The sequence below is a fragment of the Falco cherrug genome, chromosome 6 (genome assembly GCF_023634085.1).
Source record: "Falco cherrug isolate bFalChe1 chromosome 6, bFalChe1.pri, whole genome shotgun sequence".
Lineage (NCBI taxonomy): Eukaryota > Metazoa > Chordata > Aves > Falconiformes > Falconidae > Falco > Falco cherrug.
The window spans coordinates 86,196,105-86,211,246 of NC_073702.1; the positions used below are offsets into that span (position 1 = coordinate 86,196,105).

Here is a 15,142-nt window from a genome sequence, read left to right on the forward strand (position 1 = left end):
TACTTTTTTTTTTTGCTGTATTGTATACACTGGTAGATTGGGTGGAAGGGGTAGCATTAACAGAAGAGATACACAGTGTATTTTGGTACTGTATTTATTTTGATAAAATTATTACCTAAAATAATTTGCTTGCATTACTTTGCCATTCCATATCCACTAACAAATTTAACACTGGTAATTAAATTCCCCAATTTGCTTGCATTCTGCAGTGGTAGAAAATCCCATATTCAGAACAAGAAATGTTCTCCTTTAACTTTCCATTACCTGTGGAATTGACAAAAAAGCAATGTATACTTCTAAAAATTGCCAGGTTTGATGGCAGCGAGGCTAGCTGCTTACTAAGAGGAAACCACGTCAATCAAACCCCACAAAAACACAGTTTTTCTGGCAACTACTCCTGAATCTCAAACCAATTCTTGCTCTGTTTTACTGTCTGGACTATGATTTATGTAATAGCAGGTAAACAGACTTTGCTCTGTAAGCCACTGAAAACCAGATGTAGGTTTAAGTGCAAAAGTTTCACCAATGCATTTGTTTTATCAATAGTATAATTTTACCAGATACCTCCTAGATGTAAATGAAGACCAATTCAAATTTAACAGAAGAACAAGTACATAGTCTGCCTGTCATGTAGATATATTTGCATTAACTGCGACTGAACCCTCTGTACTAGCAGTCTCCTCATGCATTAGCAACTACATACACGCAGCCCATGGATGTATTTTAGTTTTAGTCTCTTCAAACAGTTGTTTTTGAAACCATACTACTACTTCTGATAAATGTGAATCTGTCTCCTGAAAAGAAAATAGCATTCCCTTGCTCTGAGCACAGGGCTTCTTCCTTTCAAAAAACCTCTAGACCCAAGATAAAATATTTTGGAGGGCAGTTATCTAGAAAAAGTAGAGCCATAATACAACTTATTTTCTAACACACTCGTTCAGCTAATTATACCTAGGTATGCATCTCATTCCAGATGCCAGTCAGCTAGTCCAACAAGTGACTGAAGTCATTAGTTGTATGTAGTCACCTGCTACCTAGAAGGCAAGTAGGTATGGCCATAAATTTGAGTACAATTTCTTGCAATGTCTTTACAGCCAATGCAAAAAAAGTGATAGTTCCTGCTTCTGGGACAGCATCATTTTTACGCTCTGCATCTGCACAGAACCAAGGATATGAAAGCCACACTATAGTGTTTCGCTGCAATATAACGCAAGTTTCCACAACACCTTAGACCTGCTACTACAGCTTCCCAAGTCCTCCAAGAAAACAGTTGTACTAATAAATTTTTCACAAGAACACGCTAGAAATATTTGATCTCATCCACAGGCATTCTAGCAGCTCTGTGGCATGACGAACAGAAAGAACCATCCTAGAATGAATAAGAGTATAATGGTGAAATAAGAATCAGAAGCTCCAATTACAGAAAGCTGGTATTAGCAAGCAGCTGATTAAGTGTGTAACAACCTTTCTTCCCAGCGGAAGGGTCATACTCTAATTTACCAGCAGTAACAAAAACATCAAGAATATGCTTGCAAACACAGTGAGATGGTTTTACAGCTCAGTACCACTGAAAGAGAATATTCCTATTTTCCCCCCTCATTCTGAGAGACTGTTCTTTGTGCTTACTCTGTTCTGGGCTCCTCTGTTCATCAAGGTCCTCTGAGCCAATAAAATTCAGGTTTATTTATTAAAATGGTTAGAAGGTAAATCCAACGAAAAATAGTTCCCTGCCATTCTGGTGATTTAAATCAACCTACAGAAGTGTTGAAGTGCCAGAGTCAGAGCATGGGAGGAGACCCACACAGCACAGCCATCAACAGGAAAGGGAAGACAGATGAACTCCTTCCTTCAGCAGAAGCAACATGCTGTTAGAAATGGCAGAACTGGCCATGCAATTCAAGCCTGAGGTAACATCATATTTTTTTCCTTTTCTTGATCCTCTACCCAGCTGATTCAAAAGAAGTAACAAATACATTAAAACACATGCACACAAAAAATCCCTGTCTGCCTCTCCCTCTCCACCAAAAAGTCTTAGCATTAAACAGGCTCACTCTCACCTAGATGCCCTTCAAAGTTTCCAGAACAAAGCTGTAAAGAACAAACTGAGTCACCATGTTCTATAACCCACAAAGCCAGGCAACCATGCCACAGCACCACATCAGATTTTATTACTTTTTTTAAAAAAAAAGATACATGGGGAAAAGTAATTCATCTGCAAAAACAGCTATTTAAGAACATGTTTGCTTCAAAATCCAAGTCTCTGAAGTTCAAGTTTTTGATTTGTCAGCTTTGCAACTGACTGGCTTGCAACTGACACCAGCTTTATGTGCAGTTTTTGTTAGATAATACAGCATTTGCACTCTTTGGGAAATGGTACGCTCTTCCAAAACACCCAACAGCAACTTTAATTTGTGCATTCAACAAAAGCATACAGATAACAACACTTACACGAAGTCTGCATGTGCTGTAGGCATTTTACACTGCAGTCTCTCCTAACTTCAAGAAAAAAACGTACATGGTTGTAGTTCATGCAAGAAAAAACCGTACATAGCTGTAGTTCATGATGTTGTGCTCTACAGAATGACGACACTAGAAATGTTAAGAAAAACACCTCCTCAGACGTGGGTTGTTTTAACCTAGGCATTTAAGAGTAATGTGCCTGCAGGCTAGCCGCACTTTTTTTTGCTGGAATAAGGCCTCCAGAACAGAGAATAATAATTTTAAAAAAAAAAAACAAAGGTGGGATTTCATTGACACAAGAACGATCCCGAAGCAAGGGCAGGCGAGCCTTTAAAAGCGAGTTTGAGCTGCAGAGCACCGCGCCGCTGCGGCCCGCAGGCATGCCCTCACGCGCGCCGCCGGTTTCGGCCGGGCCCGCACCCCCGCGGGGCCGAGCAGCGCGCAGGCGGGGTTCAGGCCACGCCGCCGCCGCGGGGTCCGGCCCGGCACCGGTGCTGCGGGGGGCGCCCAGCGCGGCCCCTGCCCGGCGCCCCCCAGACAAAGACCGCGGCCGTGGCGGCCCTGAGGGGGAGGACGCGACCCCGGGCGCATTCCCGCTGCCGGAGGCCGGCTCTCGGCGGCGAGGGCGCCTTCCTCCTCCCCGCCCCGGCGCCGGGACGGGGACAAAGGAGGCGCGGGAGGGTTGCAGAGCCCGGCGGCGGGGCGCTGGCCGGGGGCTCCTGCCCCGCCGGGGGGGGCTTCGCTGCCCCGCAGCCCGCCCTGCGCGGCGGCAGCCCCGCCGCCTCCCCCGCGGAGCGGAGCGGGCGCCCAGCCCTGCGCGGCGGCGGGCGCTCGGCGGAGAAGCGGGGAGAGAACGAGCGGGCGGCGGGGCCGCCCGCCTCAAGGTGACACCCGCGGCCTCCCCCGCGCCCCGGCTCGCCTTCCTCACCTGGCACCTGCAGACGATGTCGGCGTCCTGCGCCAGCAGGTCCACCACCTTGCCTTTCCCTTCGTCGCCCCACTGGGCCCCCAGCACGACGGTCACCTTGTTGCCGGGGCGGCGGGCGATGCACTCGCCGTTGGGGATGGCGGGCGCCGGGGCGCCATGCTCCGCCATGGCTCGCGCTGCCCGCTCCGGCTCCGCTCCGGGCACATGCGGCAGCGCGCGGGGGCTCCTCTCCCTCCGCCTCCGCCTCCTCCCGGGCGGGCGGTGCTGCCGCGTCCAGGTGCCGCCGCCTACCGGCCCCGCCAGCGCGGCCTTCCCCGCCGGGCAGACCCCTTGCCCTCAGGGGCAACCCCGCCCCGCTCCCCCGCGGAACACCGGGACCGCCGCCGCTCCCGGCGGGCCCTTGCCGCCCTCGCCCCTGCGCCGCGCCCCCGCGCCTCACAGCCCGGACTACACTACCCAGCATACTGCGCGGCCTTTCCCGCGCAGGCCGCCGCGCGGAGCCGGGCGCGATGCATGCTGGGGAGCGTAGTCCTTCGGCGGCCGCACCTGTGACAGGACCGGGTGCTGGCCGCTTGGCCCGTGGCCGGGGCCCGGGCACCGGGAGGCTGCGGAGGAGCGGCCGAGACGCTCCACCGGGCGCCACCGGCTCTGGGTGGCGCCTGCGGCGTGTGGAGGTGGAGCAGGGGGCGAGGGTCACTGAGGGGAGCCGTGAGGGGAGGCCTGTGTGCCTCGCGTCTGGCCTCTGCTCGGAATGGGACTCAAGCTGCGGCCTTGGGTCCGGTGGCGGCGGACCCTGTGACCGTTCCCCAGGGCTGGCTCTCTGGGACGCAGCAGCCCACGGCCTGAGGCGCTACAGGTGTCCCCGCAGCTCTCCTGAAGCCAGCCTGCGGGTCCCTGTGCAGGGTGTCTCCCCGCTTCCCCTCAGGTTACATCTCCCGTGGGCAAGGCATGACCTGTGGCTCCTGTCACACGTGCCAACCTGCCAACGTGTGCTTGCAGTATATCGTAGCTTTGCCTATGCAGCTCCTTTTGCTGACAATGATAAGAATATAAATCCGTGTTTGCAGAACCAGGGGCTAAAGGAAGGAGGCCATTTTCTCCAGAGACACCAGAACATGGCCCCAAGCTTATTCATGAGGGGAAAAACAAATAAATGGAAAAAACCCATTGCAGAGACATGCCTTCATCATGCATACTTGAGGGTTTAGAGGTAGAGCTGATGTCTCAGTGGTTGTTTTCATTCTTTCCTGCTTCACAGAATCAACACCCCTGGGGGAAGATATTTTTTTAAAAGTAGCTATTAAAAAGACATAAATCTGAATGATGTAATTATTGCTAAGACAGCTGTTCAAAAACCTGAGTCACAGAGCAGTGACAATCTGCAGCTGTCTAGTAAGTTGCAGAGTTTGATTCTAGACGTTTCTTCACTCCTTCGGGTTTTACTTTGACCAAGATTTTGAGGATCTGTAAAAGCCACTGGAGAAATGTTTAACTGTGCCTTGTAAAGCTAGGGAGATACATAACAGAAAATTAAATACAAAGTCGGCAGAGAACATTTTTAAAAAAAAAAATCTTAAAATACCTAAATCCTGACCATCGGTGCAAAGAGATGCTGTGACAAAGTAGTTCAGTACAAAGATGTTGAGTAGTGGCAAACGATAGGAGGCAATTGTGTGTATACACTTCAAAGAGCCAAGAGTTCCTTAAAGATTCTGTTGAGTCCATAGTATTAATATTTTTGTCTGATTGTGCTAAAAAAAGCACAGCCATGATTTCTGTGTCACTGCACAGAGCTGGTGGGAAGTCACTAAAAGCCACAAGGAGCTGCCAAAGTCAAATTTCTCGTCTTGCTGACACAATGGCAAACTTAATTTTAGTTCACTCGCATCTGAGGCCCTCGATCATCTCATGACTCCCCAAACAATGGTCTAGATTAATGTTTCAGGATATGATTTTCCAGTATAGCTGAATCATATTAACACCCCACCATTGCCAATACAAATATTTCCTCAAATCTCAAAACAAATTTGAGCCTGTTGTAGTGTCCTAGCAATGCAATACTAGTGGAACGTCACTTCCCAAAGAGTCTTAGGCACACAAATCCATTGTTCTGCTATTTTTATTTATTGTAAAAGACACTTGAGATTCATGTTTTCTTGATAGGTATTGAACCAGTGAAAAAAACCATTCTTCACTTTCAGAAAACCTCTAAGTATTTAATGAAGATCAAGGTAATCAATACTGATCAGTACTGCAAGGGTTAGAATTTTTTTTTAATATATGGTATTATGGGTCCATCATTCCTCCAGCCCCTTTTCTTTGCAAACTAAATGGAGGCTTTCATTCTAATACTTTAAAAGGCATTAAATACTCTTTGTTGACATGATTCACTAACTGTATTTGTAGTATAGCTCTAAAACATGGTAACTCTTGACCAAAGTACAAGCACAACTGGTGTCTAATGCCCCTTGTCAAAACCAGGCATTTGCTGTAGTATGAGTTTAGAATAAAACTGTGCAGAAACTCCCAGTTGCACTTATTTTTGTTATTTACTGTAAGCAAGAAAACCAGCAAGAGCATGCAATGTTACAGTGCTGGTTTTTTTCCTCTAAAGTCTATGGACTGTATTAACTTTTTTTGCCATTTGAGCAAGTTGAATCTGCTCTGTGAGAGGTCAGGTGGGCGTTTAGAGGTGGCACAAAGCGCCAGCGCTTTTTCTGGCATTAGCAAGCCAGTACATGGGACTGACTTTGTAAAACTGAACCCATAGTAGAAGTGTACACTGATAAAGTTTAGGTTGTCTTGTCTTCTGAATTGTTCGATGTTATTGACTGGATATAAAGAACTGAGGCAGTTACAATTATCACAAGTTTCACTGTAATTTGGGTACATTCAGGCTTTTCTCATGACTGCATTGCCTGCCTCCCAATAAACAGCAAAAGGCTCAGGAATTTTTAATAACAGGGAAGGGAAGCAGTGTGTGATCTGCATTTCATTCAGATGTGTTGAAAGAGATATGTGGAGTTGTTACATCTGTATGTTTTCAATTATTCTCATGAAGTGTCTCACATATTCTTATGTATTTAAAAAAAATGACACACAAAGTAGTTTAGAGGAGAATTTTGGTAAGAACTTCCGTAGTTCAGAAAATCAAGGGTGAGCATGAATGAAAGGAAGATGCTATAACAAGCAAGAAAGCCAACTGGACTATTAGCGAATGCTTGACATGGCCGATGGGTCATAGAGTGCTATTTTTTTCTCATTATCAGTACTTCTTAATTGTGTTGAAGGACTACTAAATGATTTTACTATTTTTCTGATACTGTTTTTTCTACTGCAAGTGATTTCTGAGTTTCAGGGAAAGTACAGATTTTAGTGTAGAATGTGTGGTGTAACTAACCCTTGATAATGAAAATGTCAGGGCACATCGCCCATTTTCGGTTAAAATTGGTTCTGCCTGTGACAATGATGTAATACTCAGGTATTTTACACTGAGGTCCCATCTACTCTAGAACAGTGGTTGTAGAAAAGTGGTCTGTGGGCCATTGGTGTCCTACGGACCTGTGTCAAACAATAGAATGTTGAAATTTGTGACATTACTCTCATTAAAACATTCAGTAAAAGGTAAGTGTTACGTCCTGATTATTCACAGCATCTTTAGAGCATTTTTGTGGTTTAATTTGATATTAAGGTGTAAAGTGACACACAAAAAATATTGGATCTTGATAATGCCATCGTCAAAAAGAAGTCTAGTATTCACTGTGCCAGGCACAGTTGGCATCTGTAGCACTTCAAACTCTCCAGAATGCTGTCCATTTAGCTGAGGAGGAATAGAAATCATCATACAGTCAGGACGTACATAATTTTATTGAAGCAGTGTGCCAATGTAATTGATACCTGCTTGTTGCCTGTTACTACTGTTTTAAAATTAGTTTTTCTAGTTAAAATGTCCCTTAATTATTTTTGTTAAATTCATTAATCTTTTTATCATGATAAAAATGAGATTAAGAACATTATAAAGTAGTATTTGTATATGTTGTCACAATTGACATATTTGCACACTAGCAAGTGTTTTCAATTGTTTGGTTAGTTATATCTAGAATATGAAGGAACTTCATTTATTGAGTGGGAATTTCCTGATGTACGTACTGCAGAAGATGAAAGGTAAGAACTTAAAAAATCATAAACACCACCACAATAGCAAGATTTTGAATTCAGTGGGAGAGAAGATAATATGGGATACTTTTGAAATTTTATTGACAGTTTACAGAAGTGTGGTTTTTACATGCAACTGTCAATAAAGTAGCAGCTGACAAGACTGGAGATATACAGGAAAATAAAATATTGTTGTTGAAAAGTTTTAAAGCTAAATCCGTTGCTTGGAAATGAGATTTGTAAACTATGATTTGCAAAAACAACTACTTTCTGTAATAATACTGAAAAAAGGGTTAAAAAATCTTTTGAGTTCTTCAGATCTGCATATTCTGTTCTCTAAAAGAATAGCAAAGGAATTGCTGTCTTTACAGAGCAGAAATTAAACGGAGTTTTCTGTATATATGATACTGTAATTTAAATACATACCTGTAATATGTTAAATATGATAATGGACATACTTGATACAAATTAGCTTTTATTACTGTGTCCCCCCAGAATTTGCTTCTTGTGATCCGAGCTGCAGCTTGCCCTCCAATGAAGGTGTAAGTTCCCTGTTCCTTAGTGTTACAATATGTCAAGTGTGTACAAAGATTGTGTTCTGTCTCCATCTTAGCCTTTGGCAGTATCAGCCATTAAAAGTTTGATAGAATGCATGTGTGATAGATATTGGGTGATTAATTTTTTGCAGGACTTTATAGATTTATATGTTTCTCAGAATACGTCTCTCTGGGTCAGGGAGAACAAAGCACTATGTAAAGGAAACAAACAAATAACACACATCCCCCCAGTGAAGGCATGAATACTTTTTGTTGTTTTTATTCATTAAAACAGGACACCAAATAACACACAATATTTGACTAAGAAAGATCTTGAATTTTCTGAAGGCTTTTCCTTTTTCCTAGGTCTGTTTTTTGGTTAAAACAGTTCCCTTATCTGGGTCATTGCAAAAGTGTCAGCTCAAGGAAGGGGAGCACAGTAGCCCCAGCTTATATCAGCTTTATCTGTTTGAAAACAGCACCCTGAGTTCACCACCTCTTGAAAGTGCCACAGGGACTGTAGGTAAGAATCAATGAAGATTGTATTTGGTTTTTAAATACAGGTTAGAATAAAGACTTTTGTCTGTGTTAACCTGTAACCCATAATACTCAAGTCCTTATACAGCCTGAATTTCTTTTGCTACTAATCCTATCTGATGTTTTGGGACTAAACCGGTGAGTGGGGTGAAGTGTGACCTTAAAGGCAGGTGATCAGGATGTGCAGGCCTCTAGAATGCCCCATACCACATTCCTGGAGAGCTCAGGGGCTGGGCAATGTGCCCCGCGAGTTGTCTGTCACTGAGCAGCTTGTTTATATAGCTGGTGAGTGACACCCATCTCCCAGTTCCCCAGGGTGTCACTGACACTGTAGCTAGGTTGTCTCACATACATGTAAGATAAACTTGACCCAAAAGCTTAATGAATATTTTACATACTTTTAGGCTCAAGTTTCTCTCACATTCTTTTTTTTTTTTTTTAATTTGATCCAGTGTGCTTATAAATAATGCCCTAAAACTATAATCATTCCAGTCTTAGAGAGGTGGTTTGTCTGTCACTTGAGTGCTGAACTGCTAGATTGTATACTCTGTTTAATAGAAATGTGGAGGTTTTCTCTTGCAGAAAGTTATGAAGAAGATCCTGAAATCCTGGATTTTTGAGATTTAAATAGATTCTAAGATGCACATATCTCAGTTTAAGTAGTGTTAAACATTTGTGTTATGTGTGGCGTTTATTTTTAAATAATTTTAGTTCACTGAAAACAACACTGAACTGTCCATTTGCAGGACTTACAGAGTAAAACCAAAAGTAAAGACCAAGGTAAGCTGTGAAAATAAATTGTGAGAAAATTAATTGTGGTCTGATCATTGTGTACTTGTGATGGTTTGGATGCAGATGTCTCTCACAGCATCCACAGTCTGTTGTGAAATGGAGCTCCAGAACTGAATATGCTATTTACAAAATAACCCACCTTTAAAGGTTGTGACGGAAAACTTCCAAGGAAGAACAGAGTTTAACTAGTGTTGAGATGGTTCAATGAATCAATGAATTGTGAGATTTCTGATAGCCTCTTTTATTTTATTGAAATAGTAAATATTTTACAGTTATCTCTTTAACATCCAGTTACTCTGCTTGCTTTACAGACCTATCTGCATCCCAAATCTTCTCTGGGGACAAAAGGCAGCTGTTTATCATATATAGCTGTAAAAAGACCTCAGCTTTCTCACAGTAGTTTGTAATGGCCGTTGAGTGGTTTTATACCAAATTCTGTAGTATGATTAAAGCTTAAAAAAAGTACAGGACGATGTTAACAGATTTTACTATTGCATTAAACGAGAGATAAGAAACTGTTGTGCAGATATTATTAATTTTCTTACTAAGCAGAACTTTTGATTCTTAAATGGGTTTGCAATAATAGTATTTCCTGCCTGGCATACTGGAACAGCACTAATTATGTGGATATTGTCACAGATTTCCACCATGTTTACCACAAAAAAACTTGGGATTTGACTAATTAGCATCTTTTCAGTATTTTGTCAGGAATGTAATTGTTATTTTGGTATCTGGATTGTAATTGGTTTTGGGTCTGAAGAAGCTCATGCTGAATCCTTATTGTGAGCACTGACCAGAAGGAACTATAGTATCTGTTAAAGAGATTAAGAAAGTTTGCAATATCATGTTGAATATGTTAATTAAATAAGACTATTATAAAGAAAAGATTAATATTTGGTCTATGTCCCCATCTATACCTCCATTTAAGATGGCACAGAAACTTACATAAACTGCATAAATGCAGTGCATCCTGTTCAGAAAGGATCTAATATACAGGCATTAAAAACAAAACAAAACAAACATTTCATGTCAAAAACCTTTCTTAATTTCATGTTTTCTCTTACCAGATGGGATTGCTGCAACCTATTTCATGAACATCAAAACCAGTTGTTGCCTATTTGTTCATGTTCTCAAACTCCCTCCTTCTCCTATGACCCTTTCCCAGTGCAAAACCTTAGTTCTCTCGCATCTGTGTTTCACCTCATTCATTATATCTAAATAATCCTAAATCTGCTCATGTGTTCAAGCTCTCTTGTCACCTTTAATATTTCAATTTCCTACCAGTATCTCTTAAACCATTCCAGAATAGCTTCAGCTGTTTGAATTTTCAACTACTGGTTCAACAAGAGGTAGCAAATGCTGTGCTGTGCTGTGCTGAGTCCTAACCTACAGATGTGGTTATTCACCAAGGCTTTAGTACCTTGAGTTCCCAAGCATGCTTGTGTGTTCGTAAATAGTCTCACTTAATTCAGTTGGACTATTAACAAATCAAAGCTTTTTCTGTAAGTAATAAAGCACTGTATAGATGTATACATTGACACAAGTAAAACATAAGCCAATAACACTAGGAAAAATGGTGTATCAAAGGAAAACATATTTCTGCCTTCTAGACATTTGAGGATGAAGAGCAGTATCTGCCTGCTTCTGATCATTCTAATTGTTTCATGTGGTATGTGACAGCAGCTTTACAAACAGACAGGTAAGGGTTTTTTTCTACATAAATATTTTTTGAAATATATAATAGGAACTTTTTCTAACAGGTATGATAGTTTTAATGATCTATGTGAATAAATGAAAACCCTGACAGTTTGGAATGTATGATTTTTTGATAATGCTGGATATTGCATGTGTGTATATAGGTATGGGTCAAACTGAGAACTCCTTTGCTGGTATATTGAATTAAAATCCATAGAAGGTGAAAAGAGGAGCTTTTGTACTTTAGTACAGGGGTAAAAATGAAGGATATTGACATGTGGATTCAGATGTAGCACAGAACAAAAACACAGCCAGCCATTGCCCAAAGTAAATCAGTGTTTCAAGACAGAATTGCAGAAGGTAGCTCATGAGCAGTAGATTAAAAAAAGAAAAGAGACAAATCTGGGAGGTACATCTAACAGGTCTGAAGGTTATTGAAGAACCTCCTATGTACTGTACAATGCGGGGGGATTTTGATTGCAGGGGCCAGAAGTACATGTTTCTTGAAAGGAGTCAATTGTAGAAATAAAAATATCTTGGATGCTGTTGCAGGATTCCAAAGAATGCTCATGAGAAGGGAGAAAAATGAGGCAGAGACTTTATTTTTTTTGTCTATATACATGTGTTTATCCTGCTCAGTAATGATTTTTAAACATTAGAATGTAAGCATATCCCCCTGCACGCTCTAGCGTCTCTGAAGAAGGCTATGTCAGATGAAGTTGCAGCTAAAAAACATCTGCTCAAACAAATAGGAATTTTAAACAATTGAACAGAAGGTGCCACTTGTGTGGAAGGAGAGGGCATGCTCTTAAAGTATGATAGACAGGCCAAGAAAAAATGAGTAGTGACACATAAAAGCATGTATCTTAACATAATAAAACCAGACAGGAACACTGCTGGCTGTCAGCCTAGGAAGCCCTACCAGAGTTATGATCACCTTATAGTCAGAAGCACTAAGAAAAAGGAAGGAAAAAGTCTGATGGTTGTGAGACTACTGAACAAGTTCTGTAGATTTTCTGAATAAACCTGGTAGGTTTTAGGTGAAAATAGCAACTTGTATTCTGCCTCTGTCATCCATGGAGTTTGCCAGCGTTTGGCTTGCTTTATTTATTTAGGAAGAAAACATCTATAATGCTAGTCAGGAATACTTTTAATGGCATACTTTTGCTCATGAAATATGTATACAAAGTCATGTTTCTCTAAACGTAATAGAAATAAATACCAGTAGCTTTCTTTTTCAGTTTTTGAACCCCTCTGATAACTCCAGTGTAATGCATCATGTGTTTGCCTTCAAAGCCATGCAACTGTTCTATGTTTATTTGTACAGTAAACTAGTAAGCTCCTTGCTCGGATTTTTTCCTACCAACCCCAGGGTAAACTTTCTTGCGTGTTCTCTCTTTTGATTAGTGTTAATATTGCCTGAGACTGTCTTCCCACATTTCCCAGATACTGCTGCAGAAAGGAGCACTTAATTGCTTTTTTTGTTTTGTTTTGCTGGAAGGAATGCACTGAGTACAGTTACCAAGCTTAAACAAAACGTGATTGACAAGAAGCCAAAGACAGCATTAATAGCAGCAATCTCTCTCATCCTAGAAGAACCATAGATCAGACTTTTTTCTTCTACTTCAGTCACACTGGTTAGAATTACTTGTGTAATGTGCTTGAAAACTGCAGATTTAGTTTTGTAGTCATACGGATTTTTTTCAGCAAATTTGAAGATAATCGGTAGATTTTTAACATTTTACTTGACTGGTGATTAAAACATGCTTCTATATTATAAACTCTGATCCTCGTCTACAGCTTCTTTTTTCTGCTTAAACTGATGGATGAATCCTTGACTGCTTTTGAAGGCAGTGGATGTTTTAGCATTGACTTCATCAGAATTAACATTTCATCCAGGATGTTTAATGGGGCTTGATTTCACGCAATCCTAATTCTATATCTGGCATCCAAGATACAGCAGTTTCCCTGCCTTTCCCTCGCCCTTGGACTTTACCCATTCCAGCTGCAGCAAGAGTGCAGAAGACTCGGAAGCTCTAATTCTAACACAAGCAGCACTTTGTTCCCTGTCATGTCGTTACAGAGGGGCACGTCTCCCTTATTGGGGAGGGGAATTTTCTCCTTCTATAGGGCACAACACAGGGTCTGTATTGTGCACTCTGGTAGAGCAGGTATATTTCCTTGCAAACTGTTTTTTTTTAATCTGGTGACTTTAAATAAGGTGAAATTTTCAGAAAACGTGTTTTCTTTAGATAGTACATATGTTTGGTAAGAGAGAGGCTATGTTATAAAAAAGCCTATGAAAGTTGCTAAGTGTATGGTTTTAAATGAGAAACGTCAGCAAATATGGATCTCTCTTTAAATATTAAAGTATTTATTCAGTGGAACAACCAAATCCAGCATGTTAAAAACATTATTTCAGACACTGTATACACATCTCATACAAGCAGATTGATTTAAATCACATAAAATAGTTTTATTTAATAGCAAGATTTTTAACGATAATTTAAAGTAATATTTAATTTATTGGTTTTGTAGAACAGATCCACTCTCCATAAGTGAAAGCCAAGTAAATTTAAGTTTGAATGTGTTCTTTGGCCTTGTATCTTAATTTAGCTCTTCTGCAATTTTTTTTCTCATTTTTATGGAAAACGATTTTGACACAAATTCAGGCTGATTAATGGCAGATTTTGGCAGACCAACCTATTATTCATTTCTTTGAATCAATGTACTTGCTTGAGATTTTTAAAATGTGTGTGGCATACAGTGAATCTGATTAAACATTCCATTGGTACAGTAAACTAGTATCATCTTGTTTATAAAATTCCATGCTTCGTAGCATCTGCCAAATTTAATACAAAGAAATTATTACATAAGTTATTTCCTGCCTCACCCCCTTTTTGCCTGTGAGAGAGATTGTGGTGATGTGGGGAAATATTAAAGCTTTAAATAATTAAAAAAGTGTTCTTGCTAACAAACTGAATTAATAAGTAGTTCGCAGTCTGCTAAAAATGATTGAACTTCACAGCTGTGGAAGCAAGCTTGTATTCTCCCTGCGCAAGTTCTTCCACTCAGCCACCTCTGAGCAAGCAGCTGTATGATTACTCAGCTTGCCCTATTCTAAGGATGGATTGCAAATCTTGGCATTTTGAGTTGAGCAGATGAATAGGAAACTGCAGGATGCGAACTGTAGGATGTAAACTTGCAGCATGTCAGATGCTTTATGATAACTGTCTCTGTGCACATCCTCACACCATTATTCTTTGTGGTAAAGGTGTTGAGTCTGCCTCACTGAATGATTATTTCCTTGCCTGTACCATAAGATGGAAATACCAGGTGGTTGCCTGCTTCCTGACTGAAAGAGCAGTATGTCAGCAATGTGCCAGTCATGGAAGCATACATGATGCGCATTTAAATAACAGCTTTGTAACATTTCCTTGACAAAAAATAAGTTCTGTTTTCTTTCAGCAGTAAATGACCCCTCTTCCTGTGCTGCAGCAGAACAGGCTGCATATAGCTGCATAGCCTACAAGAATGGAGAGAGACTGAGGAAGGGCTTCTGAGGGAAGTATGACAGCATCAGAGGACAAAAAATCCTTCTGCATAAATTCTTACCCTTTCTCCCTTTATTTCTGAGAAAGGAGGTGCTGCTTTCCTCAGTTGTTGCCTGTTCACATCAGAGTACAAGAGTAGCTTGCAGCACATGCATTGCCTAAGTTAATATTGTTACGTTATGTGTTGTCACAAGAAGAAATGCTATCACAGTAATAGAATATTAGTGTTTGTTAAAAAACTATCAACTTGTGTCTCTTTTTACTTGTTAGAAGTTAATTTTGTGGATATATGATCTTGAAAGTGCAGATGCTTCCGAGCTGAATCACACTGCAATTATTCCATCACAAGTACGTTGAAATGATGCCACTTAAGAAAAAAATTAAAATGCATGCCTTGTAAAAATCAACCAGTTGAAAGTGCAGTGTCTTACTGAAATATACTGCTTGCACACATCTTTACTTATTTCCTTTTACTTTGTTAGGAA

General features: G+C 41.1%; 1 protein-coding gene and 1 long non-coding RNA gene across 3 annotated transcripts in view; one reads left to right on the top strand and one right to left on the bottom strand.

The window, feature by feature from the left end:
• The window catches only part of ADSS2 (adenylosuccinate synthase 2), a 40,524-nt gene extending 36,828 nt beyond the window's left edge, over window positions 1-3,696 (bottom strand). The window contains exon 1 of the mRNA XM_055713889.1: window positions 3,389-3,696. Within this exon, the coding sequence (XP_055569864.1) occupies window positions 3,389-3,556 (168 nt within the window). The 5' untranslated portion in view covers window positions 3,557-3,696. The remainder of the gene's footprint in view (window positions 1-3,388) is intronic.
• Window positions 3,697-3,814: 118 nt separating this feature from the next.
• On the top strand, window positions 3,815-14,891 carry LOC114014754 (uncharacterized). Of its 2 annotated transcripts, XR_008732790.1 has the most exons (4): window positions 3,815-8,085; window positions 8,446-8,602; window positions 9,363-11,107; window positions 12,605-14,891. It is a non-coding gene; the product is annotated as an uncharacterized LOC114014754 (long non-coding RNA). The 2 variants fall into 2 exon arrangements; XR_008732789.1 differs by having other exon boundaries at window positions 9,363-14,891.
• The last annotated feature ends 251 nt before the right edge of the window (window positions 14,892-15,142 follow it).